We start from the raw sequence: 18,144 nt of genomic DNA, 5'->3' as shown, positions 1-18,144 counted from the left end.
GTGACTGAGGAGAAAACTAATTCTGAGGGCTGTCTTAAAGGGATACTTCACCACCCAAAAATGAAAATTCTGTCATCATTTAGACACAGGCAGATTTTGCCCCCCATTGACTACCACCACAGTAGGAAAAATACAATGGTAGTCAAAAGTGCCCCAGAACTGTTTGCTGTCCTACATTCTTCAAAATGTCTTCTTTTGTGTTCAACAGAACAAAACAAAAAAGTAATTTGTCCTACTATGGGAGCCAATGGGGGCCAAGATCTGTTTGGATATAAGCATTCTTCCAAATATCTTTCTCTGTGTTCATCAGAACAAAGACATTTATACAGATTTGGAACAACTCAAAGATGAGTAAATCATGACAGAATTTTTATTTTTGGGTGAAGTATCCCTTTAAAATCAAGGACTCTTTTGTTATCTTTTGCCTATATTTTCTTATAACGTTTGTTTTACAAATAAAGGTTCAAAAGTGCATCTTATTTGCCCATTATATGGTTGTCGGTTATGGTCAGATTAACCTCACGCCTTGTAAATCAAAGGAATTTTACGAAACGTTCCTGATATTTTTTATCACTGTTAGCATTTTTTAAAGTACAGAATTCTATTTCACCAGTGCATATAGACAGACATTAGGTACAAGTTTAGATACATTATGGAAAACCTAAGATGTTTGTAAAGAAAACTGCCTTTGTTTCTGAGGAACAAGCACTTTAATTCTTTATTTCAATAAATACATATTGATAAAATATTGAAGAATCAAGAGAGAATTAAAGTATCTACATGACAGTCCAGGGGCCTCATTTATAACCGTTGTGCGATTCATAGAAGGAACTTGCGCACGTTTTTATAAATATGAACGTTGCCGTGGATTTTTGTGTACGCACACTTTACGATAAAATCTGTGTGTATGCACGTTTTATAAATAAGGCCCCTGGACATCTCTTGCCTCACACTTAATCCCATGACGATTGATTGATTGCACTGGCAACAGACAAACTGAGTTACCGCTGGCATTCAACACTGACCTGAAATCAATAGGCCCCTCAAATTTTAGCTTTATAGCTCGTTCATTATAGATTACACAGATACAGATAAGGAAGATCTGATAATGAAATACATTAGGCCTAATGCACGTCATCAATAAACACGGATCCATCACAGCTGTGTTTATGTGCACATTCCAGTGTTGTGTAGGTAGGCCTACTGCGTTTTGCTTTTGTGTGGCAGCACAGGCTTTCATTCAACATTGGTTTTAATCAGATCATCTATGAATGGCTCACATTATACAAGACAAGATCTTGTGGGATCTCATAATCAAGATCTCATAATAATTCTAAAGAGTATACAGACTTTCACCATAGTCCTTATATTTCACAAACATGAACAATCAATTTCAACTTGAAACAATACCTGACGTTGATTTCTTACAGCCCAAGTTTAAATTTCACATCAAAATACTGGAGTCAGCATTTTAAATACATAGCATTCAAGAAAAACACTTTGACAGTAAACAGTTTCTATTGGTTTGAAAAAAGTACGAACTCATTATGTGGTTCTGAGAGTCGTTTACAAAAGTGTCTTAATGTGGAGATATATATAAATATAAAATTATTACAGCATGGGCTCAATTTTTTCCAGTGATTATGTTGTTGGTTTGCTAGGCTCTAACTAATCTAACAACCATATTAGTCCTCCTGCATAAATTTGGTGAATATATCATAACCGAACCAGACTCTGGTCTAATATAAAACAGCAATACTGACGGAGAAAAGTGTCTAATGATAAACTTGGCCACTAAAAAGTTGAGGTTTGCATATTAGGTAGAGCTTTCATTATAATATAATATAGTTAGTGCATAAAAATATGCTTGTGGATTATGCTTTAGCCAGAGCACATGCTTTTGCAGATACATCAGCTGATATACATTAGCACCCAAACTCAAGATGTAGTATCAAAGTACTCTGAGTTTGCTGTGGCATTACAAATGCTATCATGGCTTTACAGATGCTATCATTAAAGCTGCTCAGACATGCTCAGGTACTTGAATTTAGCAGATGCTAACAGCAGCATTGAATTCTGACCAGCTGTGACTTTGTTTACATTGTGCATTGATTTGCTTTTAAATAAAAAAGCGAAGTAATTTTGCATTTCAGACAGTTTAGTTAATATTAGTATCTACATTACTATGTTACTAATAATAGTGTCAGACTAAACATGATTCCAACATTTTCATCTAACAATACACAATGTTGCTTGTTTCCATTTTTGAATGAGGAATAAACTACTTAAAGGGACAGTTCCCCCAAAAATATAAATCCTGTCATTATTGACTCACCTTCGAGTTGTTCCAATTCTGTATAAATTTCTTTGTTCTGTTGAACACAGAGAAAGATATTTGGAAGAATGCTTATAACCAAACAGTTCTTGGACCACTACCATATTGGGAAAAAATGAAGAGTTTAGTTCCAAAATTAGATTTTTCAAAAATCATGCTTTTTATAACGTTATCGTGTTTTTATTGTGTTTTACTGTGTTAGTTAGCAGTTTTTTTTTAGTTATTATGGCCTAAATCAAAACACTCCAACTGCAGTTTGATTGATATTAATTGGAATGCACAATAAAAAAACATGATATTTGAACAATTTTGAAAACGGAGTTATGGAGTTATTGGTTCTGTTGTACACAAAAGAAGATATTTTTAAGAATGTAGGACAGCAAACACTTCTGGGGCACTCTTGACTACCATTGTAATTTTTCCTACTATGGTAGTCAATGGGGTCCAAGAACTGTTTGGTTACAAGCATTCGTCCAAATATCTTTCTCTGTGTTCAACCAAACAAAGAAATGTATACAGGTTTGGAACAACAAGAGATTGGGTAATTCAAGACAGATTTTTCATTTTTGGGTGAATTATACCTTCAAAAGGACAGTTCACCCCAAAATAAATATTCTTTCATCCTTCACTCACCCGTGAGTTGTTCCAAACCTGCACAAATTTCTTTGTTCTGATGAACAAAAGCTATTTGGAAGAATGCTTACAACCAAACAGTTCTTGAGTACCATAGCAGAGTAGAAAAACAAAGTCAAAAGTGCCTCACAACTGTTAAAATATTTTCTTTTGTGTTCAAAAGAACAAAGAAATTTATAAAGCAATTTTTCCTACTATGGCAGTCAATGCTGGCCAAGAACTGTTTGGTTATAAGCATTCTTCCAAATAACTTTCTCTGTGTTCATCAGGACAAAGATATTTATACAGATTTGGAGTAAATGATGACAGAATTTTAATGTTTGGGTGAACTGTTCTTTTAAAATCTGATTTGATCGGTCAAACTGAGACATATTCCAAGTGATCTGATTTTAATTTGAATGTCAAACCACTTGTGGATCTGGTGTGAATCCGGTTTATACATTTTACAGTTCTTTTTTATTTGCTGTTTACGTTATTTAAACACACAAATTTGACTCGGATCTTCCTCTTTAAACACATCCCAAGCTTTCAAGACCTGGGGCCTCATTTATAAAATGAAGAAACCATCCTAGATGATCGTGAAATTGCACGCAGCATAACAGTTTCAGATTTCCGCCTTTTAATGATGTCTAATGAATGTTATTGATATAGCCTATGAAAGAGCGCCAGTCAACGTCCAAATCCTTTACGAGCGGCAAGAATGACTTACTTTCCAAAAACCTGCAGGCAAAAGTGTGTACGTCTGCTCAGACCCTGACGTGGCGCTAAGCACTTTTCCACGTCAAAGTCCGTTTTTATAAATATGAACGTTGCCGTGGATTTTTAATGATCAAATCTGTGCGTACGCACGTTTTATAAATGAGGCCCCTGATGTTAGACCACCAAAATACAGACAGCTAAAACATGCTAGTATCTTGTTCTACAGTATGCATTGTTTGCTCTGTATTACAAAACCACGAGTCAACACTGAAGTCAACTTTCATAACAATGACAACTGCAGACAAACAAAATGATTACGGACGTCATAAATAGGAAGATGATGCTAGCTCAGTCTCCAAAATGAAATTCAGTGGTCCACTCGGTGCTCTGTTATCTAGCAGACCTCACTGCAGTTTCAGGCACTGTTTTTAAAATATAGCACTATGTGATAAGTAGAGAGGGGAAAGCTCCAAACCTATCCAGAAGTGAGTTTTTAACTCCAGCGCAGACTTTCGTTTTTCACAGATCTCGCAGTAACATTCATAGAGAACGGTCTTGCTGCAGAACACACTGTTCTGAATGGAAATAATTCAGTAGAAAGCGAAAAATCCTGGAGGCTGTCGTGTCATACAGCTTTGCAAAGTCCTGATTTCCATTTGTGCTTGTTGGAACATCTTTGATATAATCATCAAGGATACAGAAAATAAAGTCCTCCTTAATTTCGCAATTTAGCACCAAAACATGTCTTCCACACACCTCTACAACAAGCACTCTGCGAGTTGTACTGGGCGCGTTACAGAGACACAATTCTCTGCGTAAGCGGGGCGAGCCCCTGAAGCTACGCGGGGATGAGCAGAGAAACAGGTGGAGGTCAGTCCCATCATTACACCTGACAGGAAGGCACATGGAGGCAGATGGAGCGACGAATCAGGGCATGTCGTTAAATGTGACAGTGCATGGCCTGCAGGGAGCGAGGGGGTGGGGTTATTGCTTTGAGGGCGTTTCCTGGGCAGCTCTGGCTGCAGTGTCCACGCTTGAGAGGGGGCTGGTCGGGAGGTTCGGGACGGGGAGTGAAGACGGGGCAGGAGCGGGTGCGAGCGTGGCTCTTCTGGCCTCCAGCGTGGCAGATGAGTTCGCTCACTGTGCCCAGCGGGGGGAGATGCTGCTGCCAGCGCTCCAAGCGATCCTCTTTGTATTTAATAGAATACCAGGTGAGGAAGATGAAGATGAAGCCCACAAACTTGAGGCTGGCTGCCAGGCCGAAGTAGACAAAGCGGAAGGAAGTGACATCATACTCCCAGCATGAGCCGTGAACGCCACAGTCTTGCTGCCAGAGCATGCAGGTGGTGTCAATCACGGCCCCGAAGTAGATGGGTGTGGGGATGTAGGCTGCAAATAAACAGGGGGGAAAATGGTTTATGTCTTGACTTGACAGCTCTTTAATTTTAACTGCCTCAAATATTAAGTGCTTCAAGGGATAGATGACGCAAACAATTTAATCTGTCGTCATTTATTCACCCTCGTGTCGTTACAAACCTGTACGTTACTCTTTCTTCTGTCGAACACCAAAGAAGATATTTTGAGAAATGTCTCGGTGGCTTTGCGTTCATACAATGGAAGTTCATGCAGGGCAATGTTGTTTGATTATCAACATTCTTCAAAATATCTTTTTTGTGTTCCTCAGAAGAAAGTCATACAGGTCTGGAATGAGGGTGACATGAGGGTGAGTAAATGATTTTTTGGGGTGACATGCTAGATTTAAAGGTGTAATATACCCTTATTGAACACTAGGTGGTGCTGTTTGAAAAGATCTGTGATGAGGTGGCTAAGTTTGAGACATACAGTACAGTTTGTTTTCAAACTACAAAAAAATGAATCATCTCCAGCAGAGACATATTTGAGTTGAGAAAAACAAACTCCCTGTAGTGTAAATAACTCAAGCAGTGCTTTTGAGGTTGGATAAGACTTATCTCAGCATTTCAAGAGTGAACCCTTGCAGCGTTTGTGACTTACCCAGAGTTCTTAGCAGCACAAATTGCATTCCTAAAGCAAATGGTCTTTCTTGCTCCTCTACTGACCTACAAAAGAAAAAGATTATAAGTTATATTATACACCTCACAATATAACTTATATATCGCTGCTGTCCATCTGAAACCTTGTATCTCTTTATTCATCATTTTTATTTTTACAATAAATCATTATTATTAGTCACCCTTTATGTTTGTCACTGGAGTTTGCAAATATTTAACCAATAATAAGTATTAAAAAGTGCTTGTCAACTTTGACAACACAGTGTTGAATCATTTAAAAAGTACAGTGATTCCATTTCCTGAAAACAACACATTTGGACATACAAGGTTTTGGAAGGACAGCAGCAAATGCAAAATTCAAATTCAAAGCTTCTCACACATTTTAAATATTATAAAAAAGAAAATAATACTATTTCAGATTGTCCATTGTAATTTATTGCCATTTAACATAAAGTCTGTGCCTTATACATTAGGGATGTAACAATATCAAAATCTCACTGTACGATAACACCTCGTTATATAGTCCACGGTACGATATTTATAGCAATGTTTAAAATGACAAATTATTAATTATTTTTTCTAACATTCTCTATGTTAGGCCAGGAAGACTGATCGTTTCATGCAGTCATGTGATAATATTGAGACAATTGTGATAACACAATATCAATAATATTGTCACATCCCTATTATACATATTTAAACTTATTGGCTTGTGTTTGTGTGTTACCTGAGAGTGACAATGATGGCGGAGGGCTGCGCACAAGCTGTGATGAGCGTGACGATGAAGAGGAAGATGAGGAAGGGTATAAGCGTGTTGCAGGTGCGGTCACACTTCCCCGACACAGCGAATCCGTTTTCGTTCAGGTAGGTTTTCACGATGACAAGCTGGAGCTGGTTACCCTGGCCGCTGGTGGGCGGAGTTATAACCTGTCTGCTTTGCACACACGCACAGTCGGTGTAGTTTCTGATCTGCAAAAAAGAAAAAGACATCAATTCAGACGTTCAACTATTGGCAGAAAAATACTGAACTGTCTCAAATTGACGTGTTTCTTTCATAAAAAAGATATAAACCGGTCATAAGCCTATTTTATATCATTAGGTCTGAAGAGATATTAAAAAAAAAAACTCAGACCTGATGCATAAACCATAGCCAGAAAGTCATTTAGAAAATGATTAATGTGTTAATATGAACGACTGGGGTTTTATGCTAAAATAATGTGCAATTATGGCTTAAATATGGATCAGAAAGACATGCAGTCTCACCCCAGTGCTGTCATTGCCAACTGTGCTGCATCCCGCCAGACAGGGGTTGAAATATGTGATTCCATCAGAGCCACAAACAGGAGCATACTCGTTGATCCGACAGCCACAGTTCACATTACAGCCCCCTGTCAGGTTTCTATGGGTCAGCGTGAGGGTCGGCCTGAAAAAAAAGAGACGGGATGACAATTTAAAGTATCATAAAGTAAACTCTTATATTTTCGGGGGGGGACCAAATCATCAGGTTTTGCACGAACGTTAAGTGCACAAACTCAATGTTGTCAATACAGCCAAAGGGAGAAACAAAGATTTTTTGTTGAACATTTCAATCAAATTCTACTAATAATGACATATAAAAAAAATTTGTGGACCCCACTATACAGTCTATGTAAAAAATGCTAAAGCAACAACAATACAAACATTACTGTATCCTTCTTTGTTGCTGCTCTGTATAAACTAGATGACTTTCACAGGCACAGTTAACAAACTCTCGTCTAATCTCATCTCTGGGAATGTGAAAGAGAGAGGGGAAAGAGATAGAAAAGAAATAAAGTGAGAGATCCTGAACAAACAGTTATTTTAATGTTGTGGGAACCGCCGACGGATCCAAACAGAACTTTTTCCCACATTAAACACACAGCAACCAGAAACCGTTCTGGTTGACTTTGCCTTATCCTCACAGATGTACAGCAGAATGAGGAGATAAATCGCGACATAACACGGCCGGCAAAATAGATGGAAACAGCAGGGATCGGAATTCTCGCTCCTTTTTGTGAAGAATGAGACAGACCCCCCTGTTAAAACAGCAGACACCATAAAAACCAACTCACATCCTTGTGACTGAAACTGTTTAAAGATGACTACTTAAAGATAGCAAAAAATGATCCGTACCAAAACTCAGAATACAAAAGGACAAAAGTTGAAGATTGTACTGGCTATTCTTTTGTATGATGAAACTGAATCTGGTGTTTAGCCCTTTTGAAACATAACGGTCCTAATTCACTTTCAATATATGAGCAGCCATTATGTCCCCAAACTTTTTTTAAGCTTACGCCAGTTGCTTCAGTGTTGTCTTCAAGGTCATCCACAACAATGGCTGAGAAATGCTTGAGAACTGGCATCTTACGGACGTTCGCTTGGACGTGGAATGTCAGTGTTGACTGATTACTTTATGCAAAGACTTCTTTTAATGCCACGTCTTTCTCTTGCAGGACAACTCTGTCTGTTCAAAAGGCCTCACACTTCTGTGCCACGTCTTCCACAAACACACTGTGTCGCTGGTCAGAGCAATGTTAACCCCAGTACTTCAGACTTCAACACAAGACCCCTTTTATATCACTCAGTAGCTGCTTGTAAGGTAAAAGGCAAGAAAACAGACAATGAACCCCAGAGATCCAAAACGGGGATGGGGGATTTGGGGGTTGTGATGCTGAATCATCATAAAACGTTCAGATCATATGTGCCATGACGCAAGACACATACATCACCATCCGCTGAAGAACATACAGTATGCTTCCTACAGTACATCGAGTCTGACGTTTTAAACCTGCCACAAAACATAAACAGAACTGGTGGGATCACTTTAATGGGCGAGTCATTTACTTACCCTGTGGTGTAAGGAATATTAATGCCGCCCAGGTTTATGCTCTCACAGCCCACGATGAAGAGAGTAGAGAAGCACAGCAGAGACACTCCGCTGCAGATCATGGCCAGCTTGGCGGATTCACGAGCTCCAAGCTTTAGTTTCTTTATGATGTAGCCGCCCAGTACAATGCCCACCCCTGCACTGGGCACGATGATCACCCCTAAAGATAAAAAAGAGAGGAAAGTCATTACAACTGACTGGAGACCCACTATTCAATAATGTCATCTTTCTTTTTAATTAATTAATTGACCAAAGATTCAAGTTTCATGTTAAAAAAATCACAATTTTATGTAGGAAAGCATGATCGATTCATACATTTTTTAATTGTAGGGAAATTTTTATTTGCTCCGTTTACTGTAAAGCTGAACACAATTCTATTTAAATCTTTTTATCTTTTTAGCTGTTTTTCGTTTTGTCTATTTTGCGGACTGTTCACCAGAGATCCAAATTTCATCATAAAAAATCACAGAAGTTGACATGCAACAGTATTTACAAGAGATATGTCAATATATCCAATAATTGGTATCGGTCGATAAAAGCATCGCATATCCTGTCAATCAAAAGAGGACAGGAAATTGCAATGAATTTGTGCTCTGTATTTAGAAAATGTTAAGAAATATCACCAGTTTGATGTACATTATTAATGGTCATAATATGAATGAATAACATTCAGAAAGTTGAGAAATTAATAATTAATCAGAATTGGTATCGGCAGATAGCACTTTGAATAATCAGCTAATCAGGGGGGGGGGGTTGGCTATCGTGTTTCTGTTTGAAACACGATAAATAATAAAAAATCCAAATCAGAAACCGATTACACTGTAATATAAATTGACCTAAGGAAGTCAATATGATGAAGCAATACTAAGAAAAATGTTAGATTTTTTTCCAATAATGTGCTCTGATTTATCACATATAGGATAAGCATGTGAATGTGTATCAAGTATACTGTAGGTAAAATAATTTTAGGTCAATTTTATGTAGACTTTAACCGAAACCTGACAAGCCAGGAATGTCCACAAATTCTATACCTGGAAGTTTGCACAAAGACCTAAAGGAATGTGAACATCCTGAATAGGGTTCAAAGGATCACACAACAGCTCTCGGAAGAACCGTGTGACTTCAGACATCAGACATTATTGACAGAGGTCAAGCTTTAGGTCTAGACTAGAGTCATCGTGGGCAAAGGAGACACAAATACACAGACAGGCATTACAGACCGGCAGTACAACAGTGAGTAATGGCTGGAATACACTACAAGACTTTTAAAATCTGAACAGATTTTTTTTAAACTAGACATCATATACCTGCAGACTTTTTGAAAGTTTCAGATAGAAACACACTAACTGATAAAATCTGCAGACTGGCACAGACTTTCTGCAACAAGTCCAGACTGAAAATCTGAGCAAAAGTCTTGTAGTGTATTTTAGCCTTAAATGTGATGTCTGAGGACATGAGCGGAGAGCAGCCTCCATCAGGGACGCACACGTGCTACAGCACAGCTTGGGATTTGAAAGTCAAAGCTGACTGCTGGCAGTCAGAGGTCAATGTGTAAATCCATCGGGTGGCCAAGGCAGAGTCCTGCACGCGGGCGGGTACCGCTAATATTTGATGTAACGGGTGGAATAATTATTCACGTGTCATTTGCGGTTCGGGAATAAAACAGGCACGGGCGGAATGTGGGTCCAGTAGCCAGGAAGACTATTTCAACTCAACGCAGCTGAGGGAGCTGCTTTTACACAGTCCTGTGCTTATTTGTGTTCACTTCAAGCTCTGTCTGAAGAGCTGGTTTATGATTGCAGCGCAATTTGCAGCGTTGAGCATTGTAGCCAATTGTGCTGCCTGCAACTGATGGACAGCGAGCACTTGAGTCAACTCTATGCTCTTATCACAACTTAAATAAATATTTATTGTAAGCTCACCATGCTGCTACCGGTCTTTTCCTGCATTACACTTCATTCAGCTTTGATGGCAGCTTAGCTTTTAGCGTGTTGCAGAGTTTCGGGAGAGACAACCAACAGTGATCCAATATTGTTAGCTAGTAGCTATTAGCTTAGGTTGTTAGACAGGGCTCTAGACTCATTTTTCCCACTGGTCGCAACTTACAATTTGGTCGCACCCTTTTTTATGGTAATCATATAGTAATTTATATAATATTCAGCTATCCACATTCCCCTGCATAACTTGTATATAACACAGTATAATTTGTATATAGCACATCTGTACATTCAATATACTGCCTATTGTCATTTTTGTCAAATGTGTATTGTCTTTTTTAACCTGTATGTGCAAGCTTCTGTCACTAAGACAAATTCCTTGTGTGTCCAAGCACACTTGGCAATAAAGCTCTTTTTGATTCTGATTCTGATAAAGACCTTGCATAATGACCTCAGTTGATGAATCGTTCTGTTAATTTGTCACTCTGTCTTTTAAAATAGTCGGCTATAGACCACTTCATATTTGCGCTTTAACACTTGCGAGCCCAATAAATCCAAAATAAATGCAAAGAAACGTTGTATTTGTTATTTTATACAGTTGTTATTATTTAGTTTTATATTCAAGTTATATATTGGCTATGAAATGATCTGACACAAATATAACCTGTCACTCTTCACAATCCTCATTTATTGCCCTCTTTACAAAAAGCTGTAATTTTGCCACCGGCCTTCTTTATTTTTATCATATAAAATTAAATCAAATTAGCTAGCTCAAAACTCAAAAGTAACTCAGAACTAATTTATTATATATGTACTTTACTACACATTGTCATAAATAAGTTTTAAATACTAATTCTTACTAACCACTCTTGATAAATGGTCTAAGCACGCTCGAGTTCTGAGGTGTTTTGAGTGACGGACTTGATGGGTTCAGTGAGTCTCGTGAGTTCAGTGTTGATATATGAGTTGTTTCAACAAAATGAATCGGTTCAAATGAGTCATCACGTCGCGAATCGGACATTAGCGGACTTTGACGCGCTGTTTGTTTTTCACAGCTGTTAGGACATCGCAAAAGATAGACGTTAACACGGAAAACACTTCACTGGATAGGATTTTTCCTATCCATAATAATAATAATAATTCCTAAATTATTGCTTGTTGAAAATAAATGGTTTCGTGTACATGCATACATCTACGTCCATTTAATGTGGCTGCGGTTCGGGTCGCGCGCGTATGTCAAACGAGTAGGGTCGGGTATGGAATGAAATTAGTGCTGCTGTTGGGTGACGGGTTGGGTGTTCTTTTAATTACTGCGGGTGTGGGTTTACCAAATAGGACCCGTGCAGGACTCTGGGCCAAGGAAAGCACATGCCTGCCCTCAGCATGGTCAAAAGCAAACTCATACAGTTTTAACCTGTAGGGGGAAAAAAGCAGCGACACTTTGTTTGCTTTTTGTTTACATTTCACTGCGAGTATGAACATAATTCACTTTGAAACTGGCAGAAGGAAGGTCATTTTTATAAAACCAAAAAAATTTAAATAAAAAGAGACTTTTTTAAATGGCTTCTTTAAATCTAAAGAAAAATAGTCCAACTATTCTGAATATACGACTGAATCAGCATATGAACTGTATGTATGACTGAATTCAAAATTCATTCAACCAAGCCGTCCAAAAATCACCAAAACAAAAACCAAATCTAATCTAGAAAACAGTTCTGTGTAGACAGCCCGTTTCACTGAACTCAACTCCGCTCCGCCAAATGTTAGTTTACCCACACACACATAAACACACGCAGCCCTCCGACCTGACAAGGTGGTATGAACGCCCATTCATGAGACAACCAAAGCTGTGTGAAGCCAATAATGTGTTCCTTTGGGCTATATTTTGCCAGTGGTGCGTAAGGAACACCTCCCTGCAATGAGAGGAGATGGAGAAAAGAGAAATATTCAAACAGCCCCTCTGTGTATCTAGAAGGCCAGGAGAGGTGTTATTCAAGGGAAGTCTCCTTGAGCGATTACCCTGGGAGATTCAGCTCGGCTGTGTGCACAGCTGGCACATCGCTGCGTGTGTGTTGTGAGGGACACACAGAGGCTAAGTACAAAGATTCCTCAAGGCCACTAGCTGAAGTAGAGCAGGGTGTTAATGACCGTAGAGCATCACTGTACGCTCTGTCTCATAACACTGTCAGGGGTGCACTTGGAGACACAGTGTGATGCAAACATGAGAGAACTCTGTAATAAGAAAAAATCAAAACAATTTGGTGATGTAACCCAACCACGCCTTGAGGATATTAGAGGATATTAGTATGGTACAAACTTCACCAAAGTCACCATGAAATCAAAATTTGAAAAAAAATTTTTATGGAATATTGCAGTGTTTATAATAAACCATTTATCCGCGCGAGGCATTATTCTTCATGAGCTTTCATAATCTTTCATCAAAATCTGAAAATGTACTTCTGGTCTGGAGTGCCGATCCTACTCTGATGACATCAGAGCAGTCTCCACCCCTCTAGCTGTCAACCTGCTCCCATCCCCATTTCTGAACGAATTCGTACTTTTCTATACCCAGTCAATTCAGAAAAAAACAAGCCACACCCTCAATTTTTCTCATTCAATATTACGTTTCACCTGGAAATACGTCACACTACTGAAGTTGATCAAAACTTAGTTCCTGGACTTAAAGGATGTATTTATAATACAGTTATTAATAAAATGTATTTATGAAAAGTTATTTGAGACTCTGTATGGATAAGCCCCCTAGATAAATATCTATCAATAAACTACCAACTAAAATGTCATGAAAAAAGCCACTTGATATAAACACATGCGACAGCATTTTAATTAAATTCTATATTAAAGCAACAAAACTGTTGGCAACTACAAACAGTTTCTATAATAAACTATTTATAGTGAATAATAGAAGAACTGTTTCTGGCTAATAAAATAAAATGGGTAGTAGTGGAGAAAATGAAATGAAATAGGATATATATATTTTTTTCTTTCCTTAGGTATAAAAACATACTTTAGTTTTAACTCTATTTTTTATATCTTAATTTTATCTTGTAGTTTTATCTATGTGTTCGCTCTGTCTTTTCCCTTATGTTTTTTCTTTTATCTTGTATTTGAATATTTGCAGTTTTGCACAGTCTATAGAGTTGCTCATATTTCATTTCAATGCAAGTTCAGTTGTACACCTTATAACTACGCTTGTGACAAATATATCATTGAATCATTTATTGAACATTAGTGTCGCATCATATTGTTATTAGTGTCACACCTAACAACTTAACCATGGTAAGATACACTGAAGAGCACACTTGCATATTTGCCTACTTTTTGCTATTGAACAGTTGCCCAAAAAAACATTTATGTACCTTCTGCAGAGCGGTATTCATATAGGTAATCTCTTAACACTTAAAGTATTGTTTATACCTATTCATGCTGTGATTTACAGCACCCTGCATTTCATTTGTACAAAACCTGCGAACAAAATGTAAATCTGGCTTCACTTCTGTGTTTTATGGTCCACTATCAGTCTTTAGTATGTGGTTTACTGCAGCTGCACATCTACCAGACTCAACCGACTCTTGGCAGCCATAACTGAGGAAACAGCACAAAAACGACAAATTGCATCTGCATCTATTGATGTGTAAAGCATTCAGGCCTGCCTGTGTGAATGCACTGACTTCAGCAGGGATATCAATCTGCTGCGGACATGTTTTATGCGCTTCTGTTTGAAGCAGAGACTTTATCCATGAGGAACAAGATGTCTAGCGGAGGTTACAAGTTAAGAAGTTGCTTTCCTGTTATAATATAAGAATAGATGAGCATAGCTGAGAGTCGACATAGCATTTGTACATAGACATTTGTTTCTCACCCTGTATCCTGGCAACAAGCTTAGGGGCAAGAATAATGGCCGTTTCTCAATATACGTTCTTCAGCGGTCTTGTGTCCTCGTTGTTCTCGCTCTACGTCATTAATAACCGTCAATGTCCGGTTCCAATACTCAAGAACACAAGAACAGAGAACGCATGAAAGTACCCGGATGTGTTCTCGATGTCAAGGATGCATCGTATGCAGTCTTGCGCGCCTACGGAATCCTCTTGAAGTCAAGGAAGTCACTGCGGCGCGTCGGAAGTTCGTTCTTCTGATGCTGCCTCGCAAGACCGGTATCCACAAGAACACAATTCTGTTCTCTGCGTTCTTTGAATTGAAAAACGGCCAATGACTTTGAACCAAAACCATGCTAGTTGATACACAGAATATAGATCACAGAGATGAAATGATTGGTGTTTGTTCAAGTGATAGTTCACCCAAAAATAAAAATTCTGTCATCATTTAATCAACCTCATTGATCAACCTCACCTTTTTTCCGCAGAACACAAAAGAAGATATTTTGATGAAAGTTGTTAACTTGCACCCATCGACTTGCTTTGGTTTTGTGTCTATTAGGGATGTTCATGTCTATACAATAGAAGTGAAAGTGCCGGCGCTGTTTGGTCAACAACATTCTTCAAAATATCTTCTTTTGTGTTCTGCGGGAGAAAGAAAGTCATACAGGTTTGAAATGACAAGAGGTTGAGTAAATGGGGACAGAATTTCTTTTTTGGGTGAAATACCACTTTTATTTTGAACAAACACTTAAGTATTAAACTTACAAACATGACATGAATGATACCTCAAGTCCTGTGGTTGAAAAAAGGTGTTTTTGTTTTGTGACAGTTTTTATGTCAATAGGACAGCGTAGAAAGACAGGAGATGGCAGGATGGTAGAGAGGCGAGCAGGATTATAGTATTTAGTATTTATATAGTTAATAAACGGGATTATAGTCAGCGCTTACACTTGTTCCATCAATCTGATCTGGACAGATAAGGATTGTGTTCTCTTGACCAAAATCTGGCCAGCCTCCCATTACCTTACGAGTGAGCATCTGTGCTGAGACACATGGACATATGCATGGCTTAATAATGATCCACAGTCCAAGAAGGAGGGAAAGGTGCTTTTGAGATGTTATTCAGATGAGCATAAACACACAATCTTTATAGTTTCTTGACATACAGCCAGCGATATGCTCTCAAGAGGGGCAATTTGATTATAAAGGCAATATTGTCAGCTTTATATAACAGCAATCAAACATGTCTCCAGAAATAGAAGAGTGGCAGCTGTGAGAAAAAGCTATATCACACGTGTCCTCGCACATCTTTCCTAACACATGTTCTTAAAGCGATGAAGACAAAGTGTAAATTATGTAGAAACGCGTGCTATGACAGAAGAAGTGTCAAGGTTTAATTATCACAGACGTCATAAAACTGATATTCGTGTACCTGTGTAAATGCTGGCGTTAGAGGCGGGGATTCCAAACTGTGACTCGATGAACTTGGGAATGAAGGTGATGAAAGCTGTGACGATGGCGCTCTCGGCCGTGTAGGACAGACTCACAAACAGGAACGTCATGTTGCTGAGGATCCGTATAGCTGCCTTTGGGAGGTCTGCTCACAAAAGTACAAAAACAACAGCATTAGCAATCTATGCCGCATCTGTGGGGGGTTATTAGATGGGCAAAGTGGGTTGCTCGCAGTGTTGGGTAAGTTACTCTGAAAAAGTAATTCATTACTAGTTACTAATGACACATTCAATAGTGTAATTAGATTACTGTACAAATTACTCCCTACAAAAAGTATTTAAATACTTATTACTAATTACTTTCTATATCTTATATCAACCTTGATTAGTTAAGTGAGTCAAGGATATACATACATAAAACGACTCTTAATTTATTCAAATAAATCATATAAAACTACATAAAGTACAATTATTAACTGACTTGTATTACAAATGTGAGAAAGATACATTAATGCATGCATTTTAAAGTTAGATTTTGAATTTTAATGTCAATTCCACTATTGTAAACATTACACAGTATTTAATTCAGTTGCATCAGAAGTAACTGTAATTTAATTACAGAACAAATAAGAGTAATCCCTTACTTTACTCTTTTAAGGGAAAAGTAATTAATTTACAGTAACTAATTACTTAGTAACTAGTTACATCCAACACTGGTTGCTCGGCAGTGTAACTTAAAACTAATTCATTTTCTATTTCCATTATTTGTTAATGCCTTTATTTAATTTATATAATTTAGGAAACAAATTTATTTTCCTTTTTCTATTATTTGTTAATGCATTTATTAAATTTTTATAATTTAATAAAATAATACCTTTTCCTATTTTTTCATTATTTGTTAATGCATTTATTTATTTTTTATAATCGATAATTATAATTAGATTATTTATAATTATAATTTAATTGATTCTTTCTGTAAGATTTGTAGACACTGGATGCAAAGACATCCACGGGCAGACAAGGCAAAATGAACCGACACAAGACAGAAAACACAAGGGCATTAAATAAGGGATCAAATCAAGAGGGAACAGCTGACGGGCATGAAACAATAACGAGCAATAATGAGGAGAGGAGAGGGCGGGAACAGAGACCTCCCTCCACATGAAACATGAGGTTCTGTCATGGCTCTGCCTCATCTTGTCATGTTTTTCTTGGTCTTGTGGCAGAACCATGACAATACTAAACTATATAATAAACAAATAACATGCACACAGTGGACTTGAATTGTTTTCATTAACTGGTTAACATTATGGCCAACAAATGTGACCCGTGTGTACCCATCACCTCTCAAAACATAATCTTTATAATCCACACTAACAGATGTTTCTAACAGGCTACAGACAGCTAAACCCATACACGGTGTATCCACAGCTCTTCTTGGTTTATCAGATAATCTGTTTAACCACTGAGCTTTCAGCTGAATGCTTCATCGTGGCCGCTGCAGGCAACTTTTAATTAGCAGGTCAGCGATTAAGCATCATTTCCATGGCAACTGGCAATAACCAAGCAATAATTTGCTCCTGCATGTTGAACTCTGACCCCTCGGAGCATCCGTGGGACTGCAGGGATATGGCACAACCAGATGAAATGCTTTACTGAATAATTAAATGCTTTAATAAAGTGAGAGCATTTCTTTTCTTTAAACTTTCATAAACTCTCTGTTACCCTAACACTTTACTCTACTGTAGGCAATGTTGAACAGTTATGTTGTAAGCCTACTTATGCAAACACATGCAGTCCAGGGGGGAATGGAAGTAGGTTACAATGGGTTTATAGTACGTGATTGTAATGTGTATCAGGACAAAAGCCTCTTCAGGCTAATAAAAATAATTGACACTAGTTATAATTTAAAAACAGAATGAAGATAGAAAGAAATTAAATGTATTGTATGACTTTTATTGCTCTACTTTATTGTTAAGCACTATTTATTTCACGTTTTTATAGTCAAAGTTTACTCATATATAAACATTAGAAAATCCAATATACGAAAAAAAGTTTAACCTATCAAACACCATATTTTTCAAACAGAGAGAGAGAGAGAGGTATTGAAGAGTTAAAGTGCCTATATCTAATTCTTTTATAACTCTTCTTACCTAAAATGTTGCTATAAATTAAATAATCGCCCCCAAATGAAAGGATGCATTTATTGATAAGCCAGGGCTCTAGACTGCAAATAAATGGTCGCATTTTGCGACTAT

General features: G+C 37.7%; 1 protein-coding gene across 1 annotated transcript in view; it reads right to left on the bottom strand.

Moving 5' to 3' along the window:
- Positions 1-88: 88 nt before the first annotated feature.
- Positions 89-18,144, bottom strand: part of LOC130546845 (solute carrier organic anion transporter family member 5A1) — a 39,253-nt gene continuing 21,197 nt past the window's right edge. Inside the window, exons 5-10 of the mRNA XM_057322339.1 lie at positions 15,868-16,032; positions 8,564-8,762; positions 6,961-7,120; positions 6,425-6,666; positions 5,681-5,745; positions 89-5,056 (exon numbers count right to left, since the gene is read on the bottom strand). Of these exons, the coding sequence (XP_057178322.1) occupies positions 4,608-5,056; positions 5,681-5,745; positions 6,425-6,666; positions 6,961-7,120; positions 8,564-8,762; positions 15,868-16,032 (1,280 nt within the window). The 3' untranslated portion in view covers positions 89-4,607. The remainder of the gene's footprint in view (positions 5,057-5,680; positions 5,746-6,424; positions 6,667-6,960; positions 7,121-8,563; positions 8,763-15,867; positions 16,033-18,144) is intronic.

Source organism: Triplophysa rosa, linkage group LG23 (genome assembly GCF_024868665.1).
Source record: "Triplophysa rosa linkage group LG23, Trosa_1v2, whole genome shotgun sequence".
NCBI lineage: Eukaryota > Metazoa > Chordata > Actinopteri > Cypriniformes > Nemacheilidae > Triplophysa > Triplophysa rosa.
Note: the sequence above shows the minus strand (reverse complement) of the source record. Positions and strands in the feature narration are given on the sequence as shown.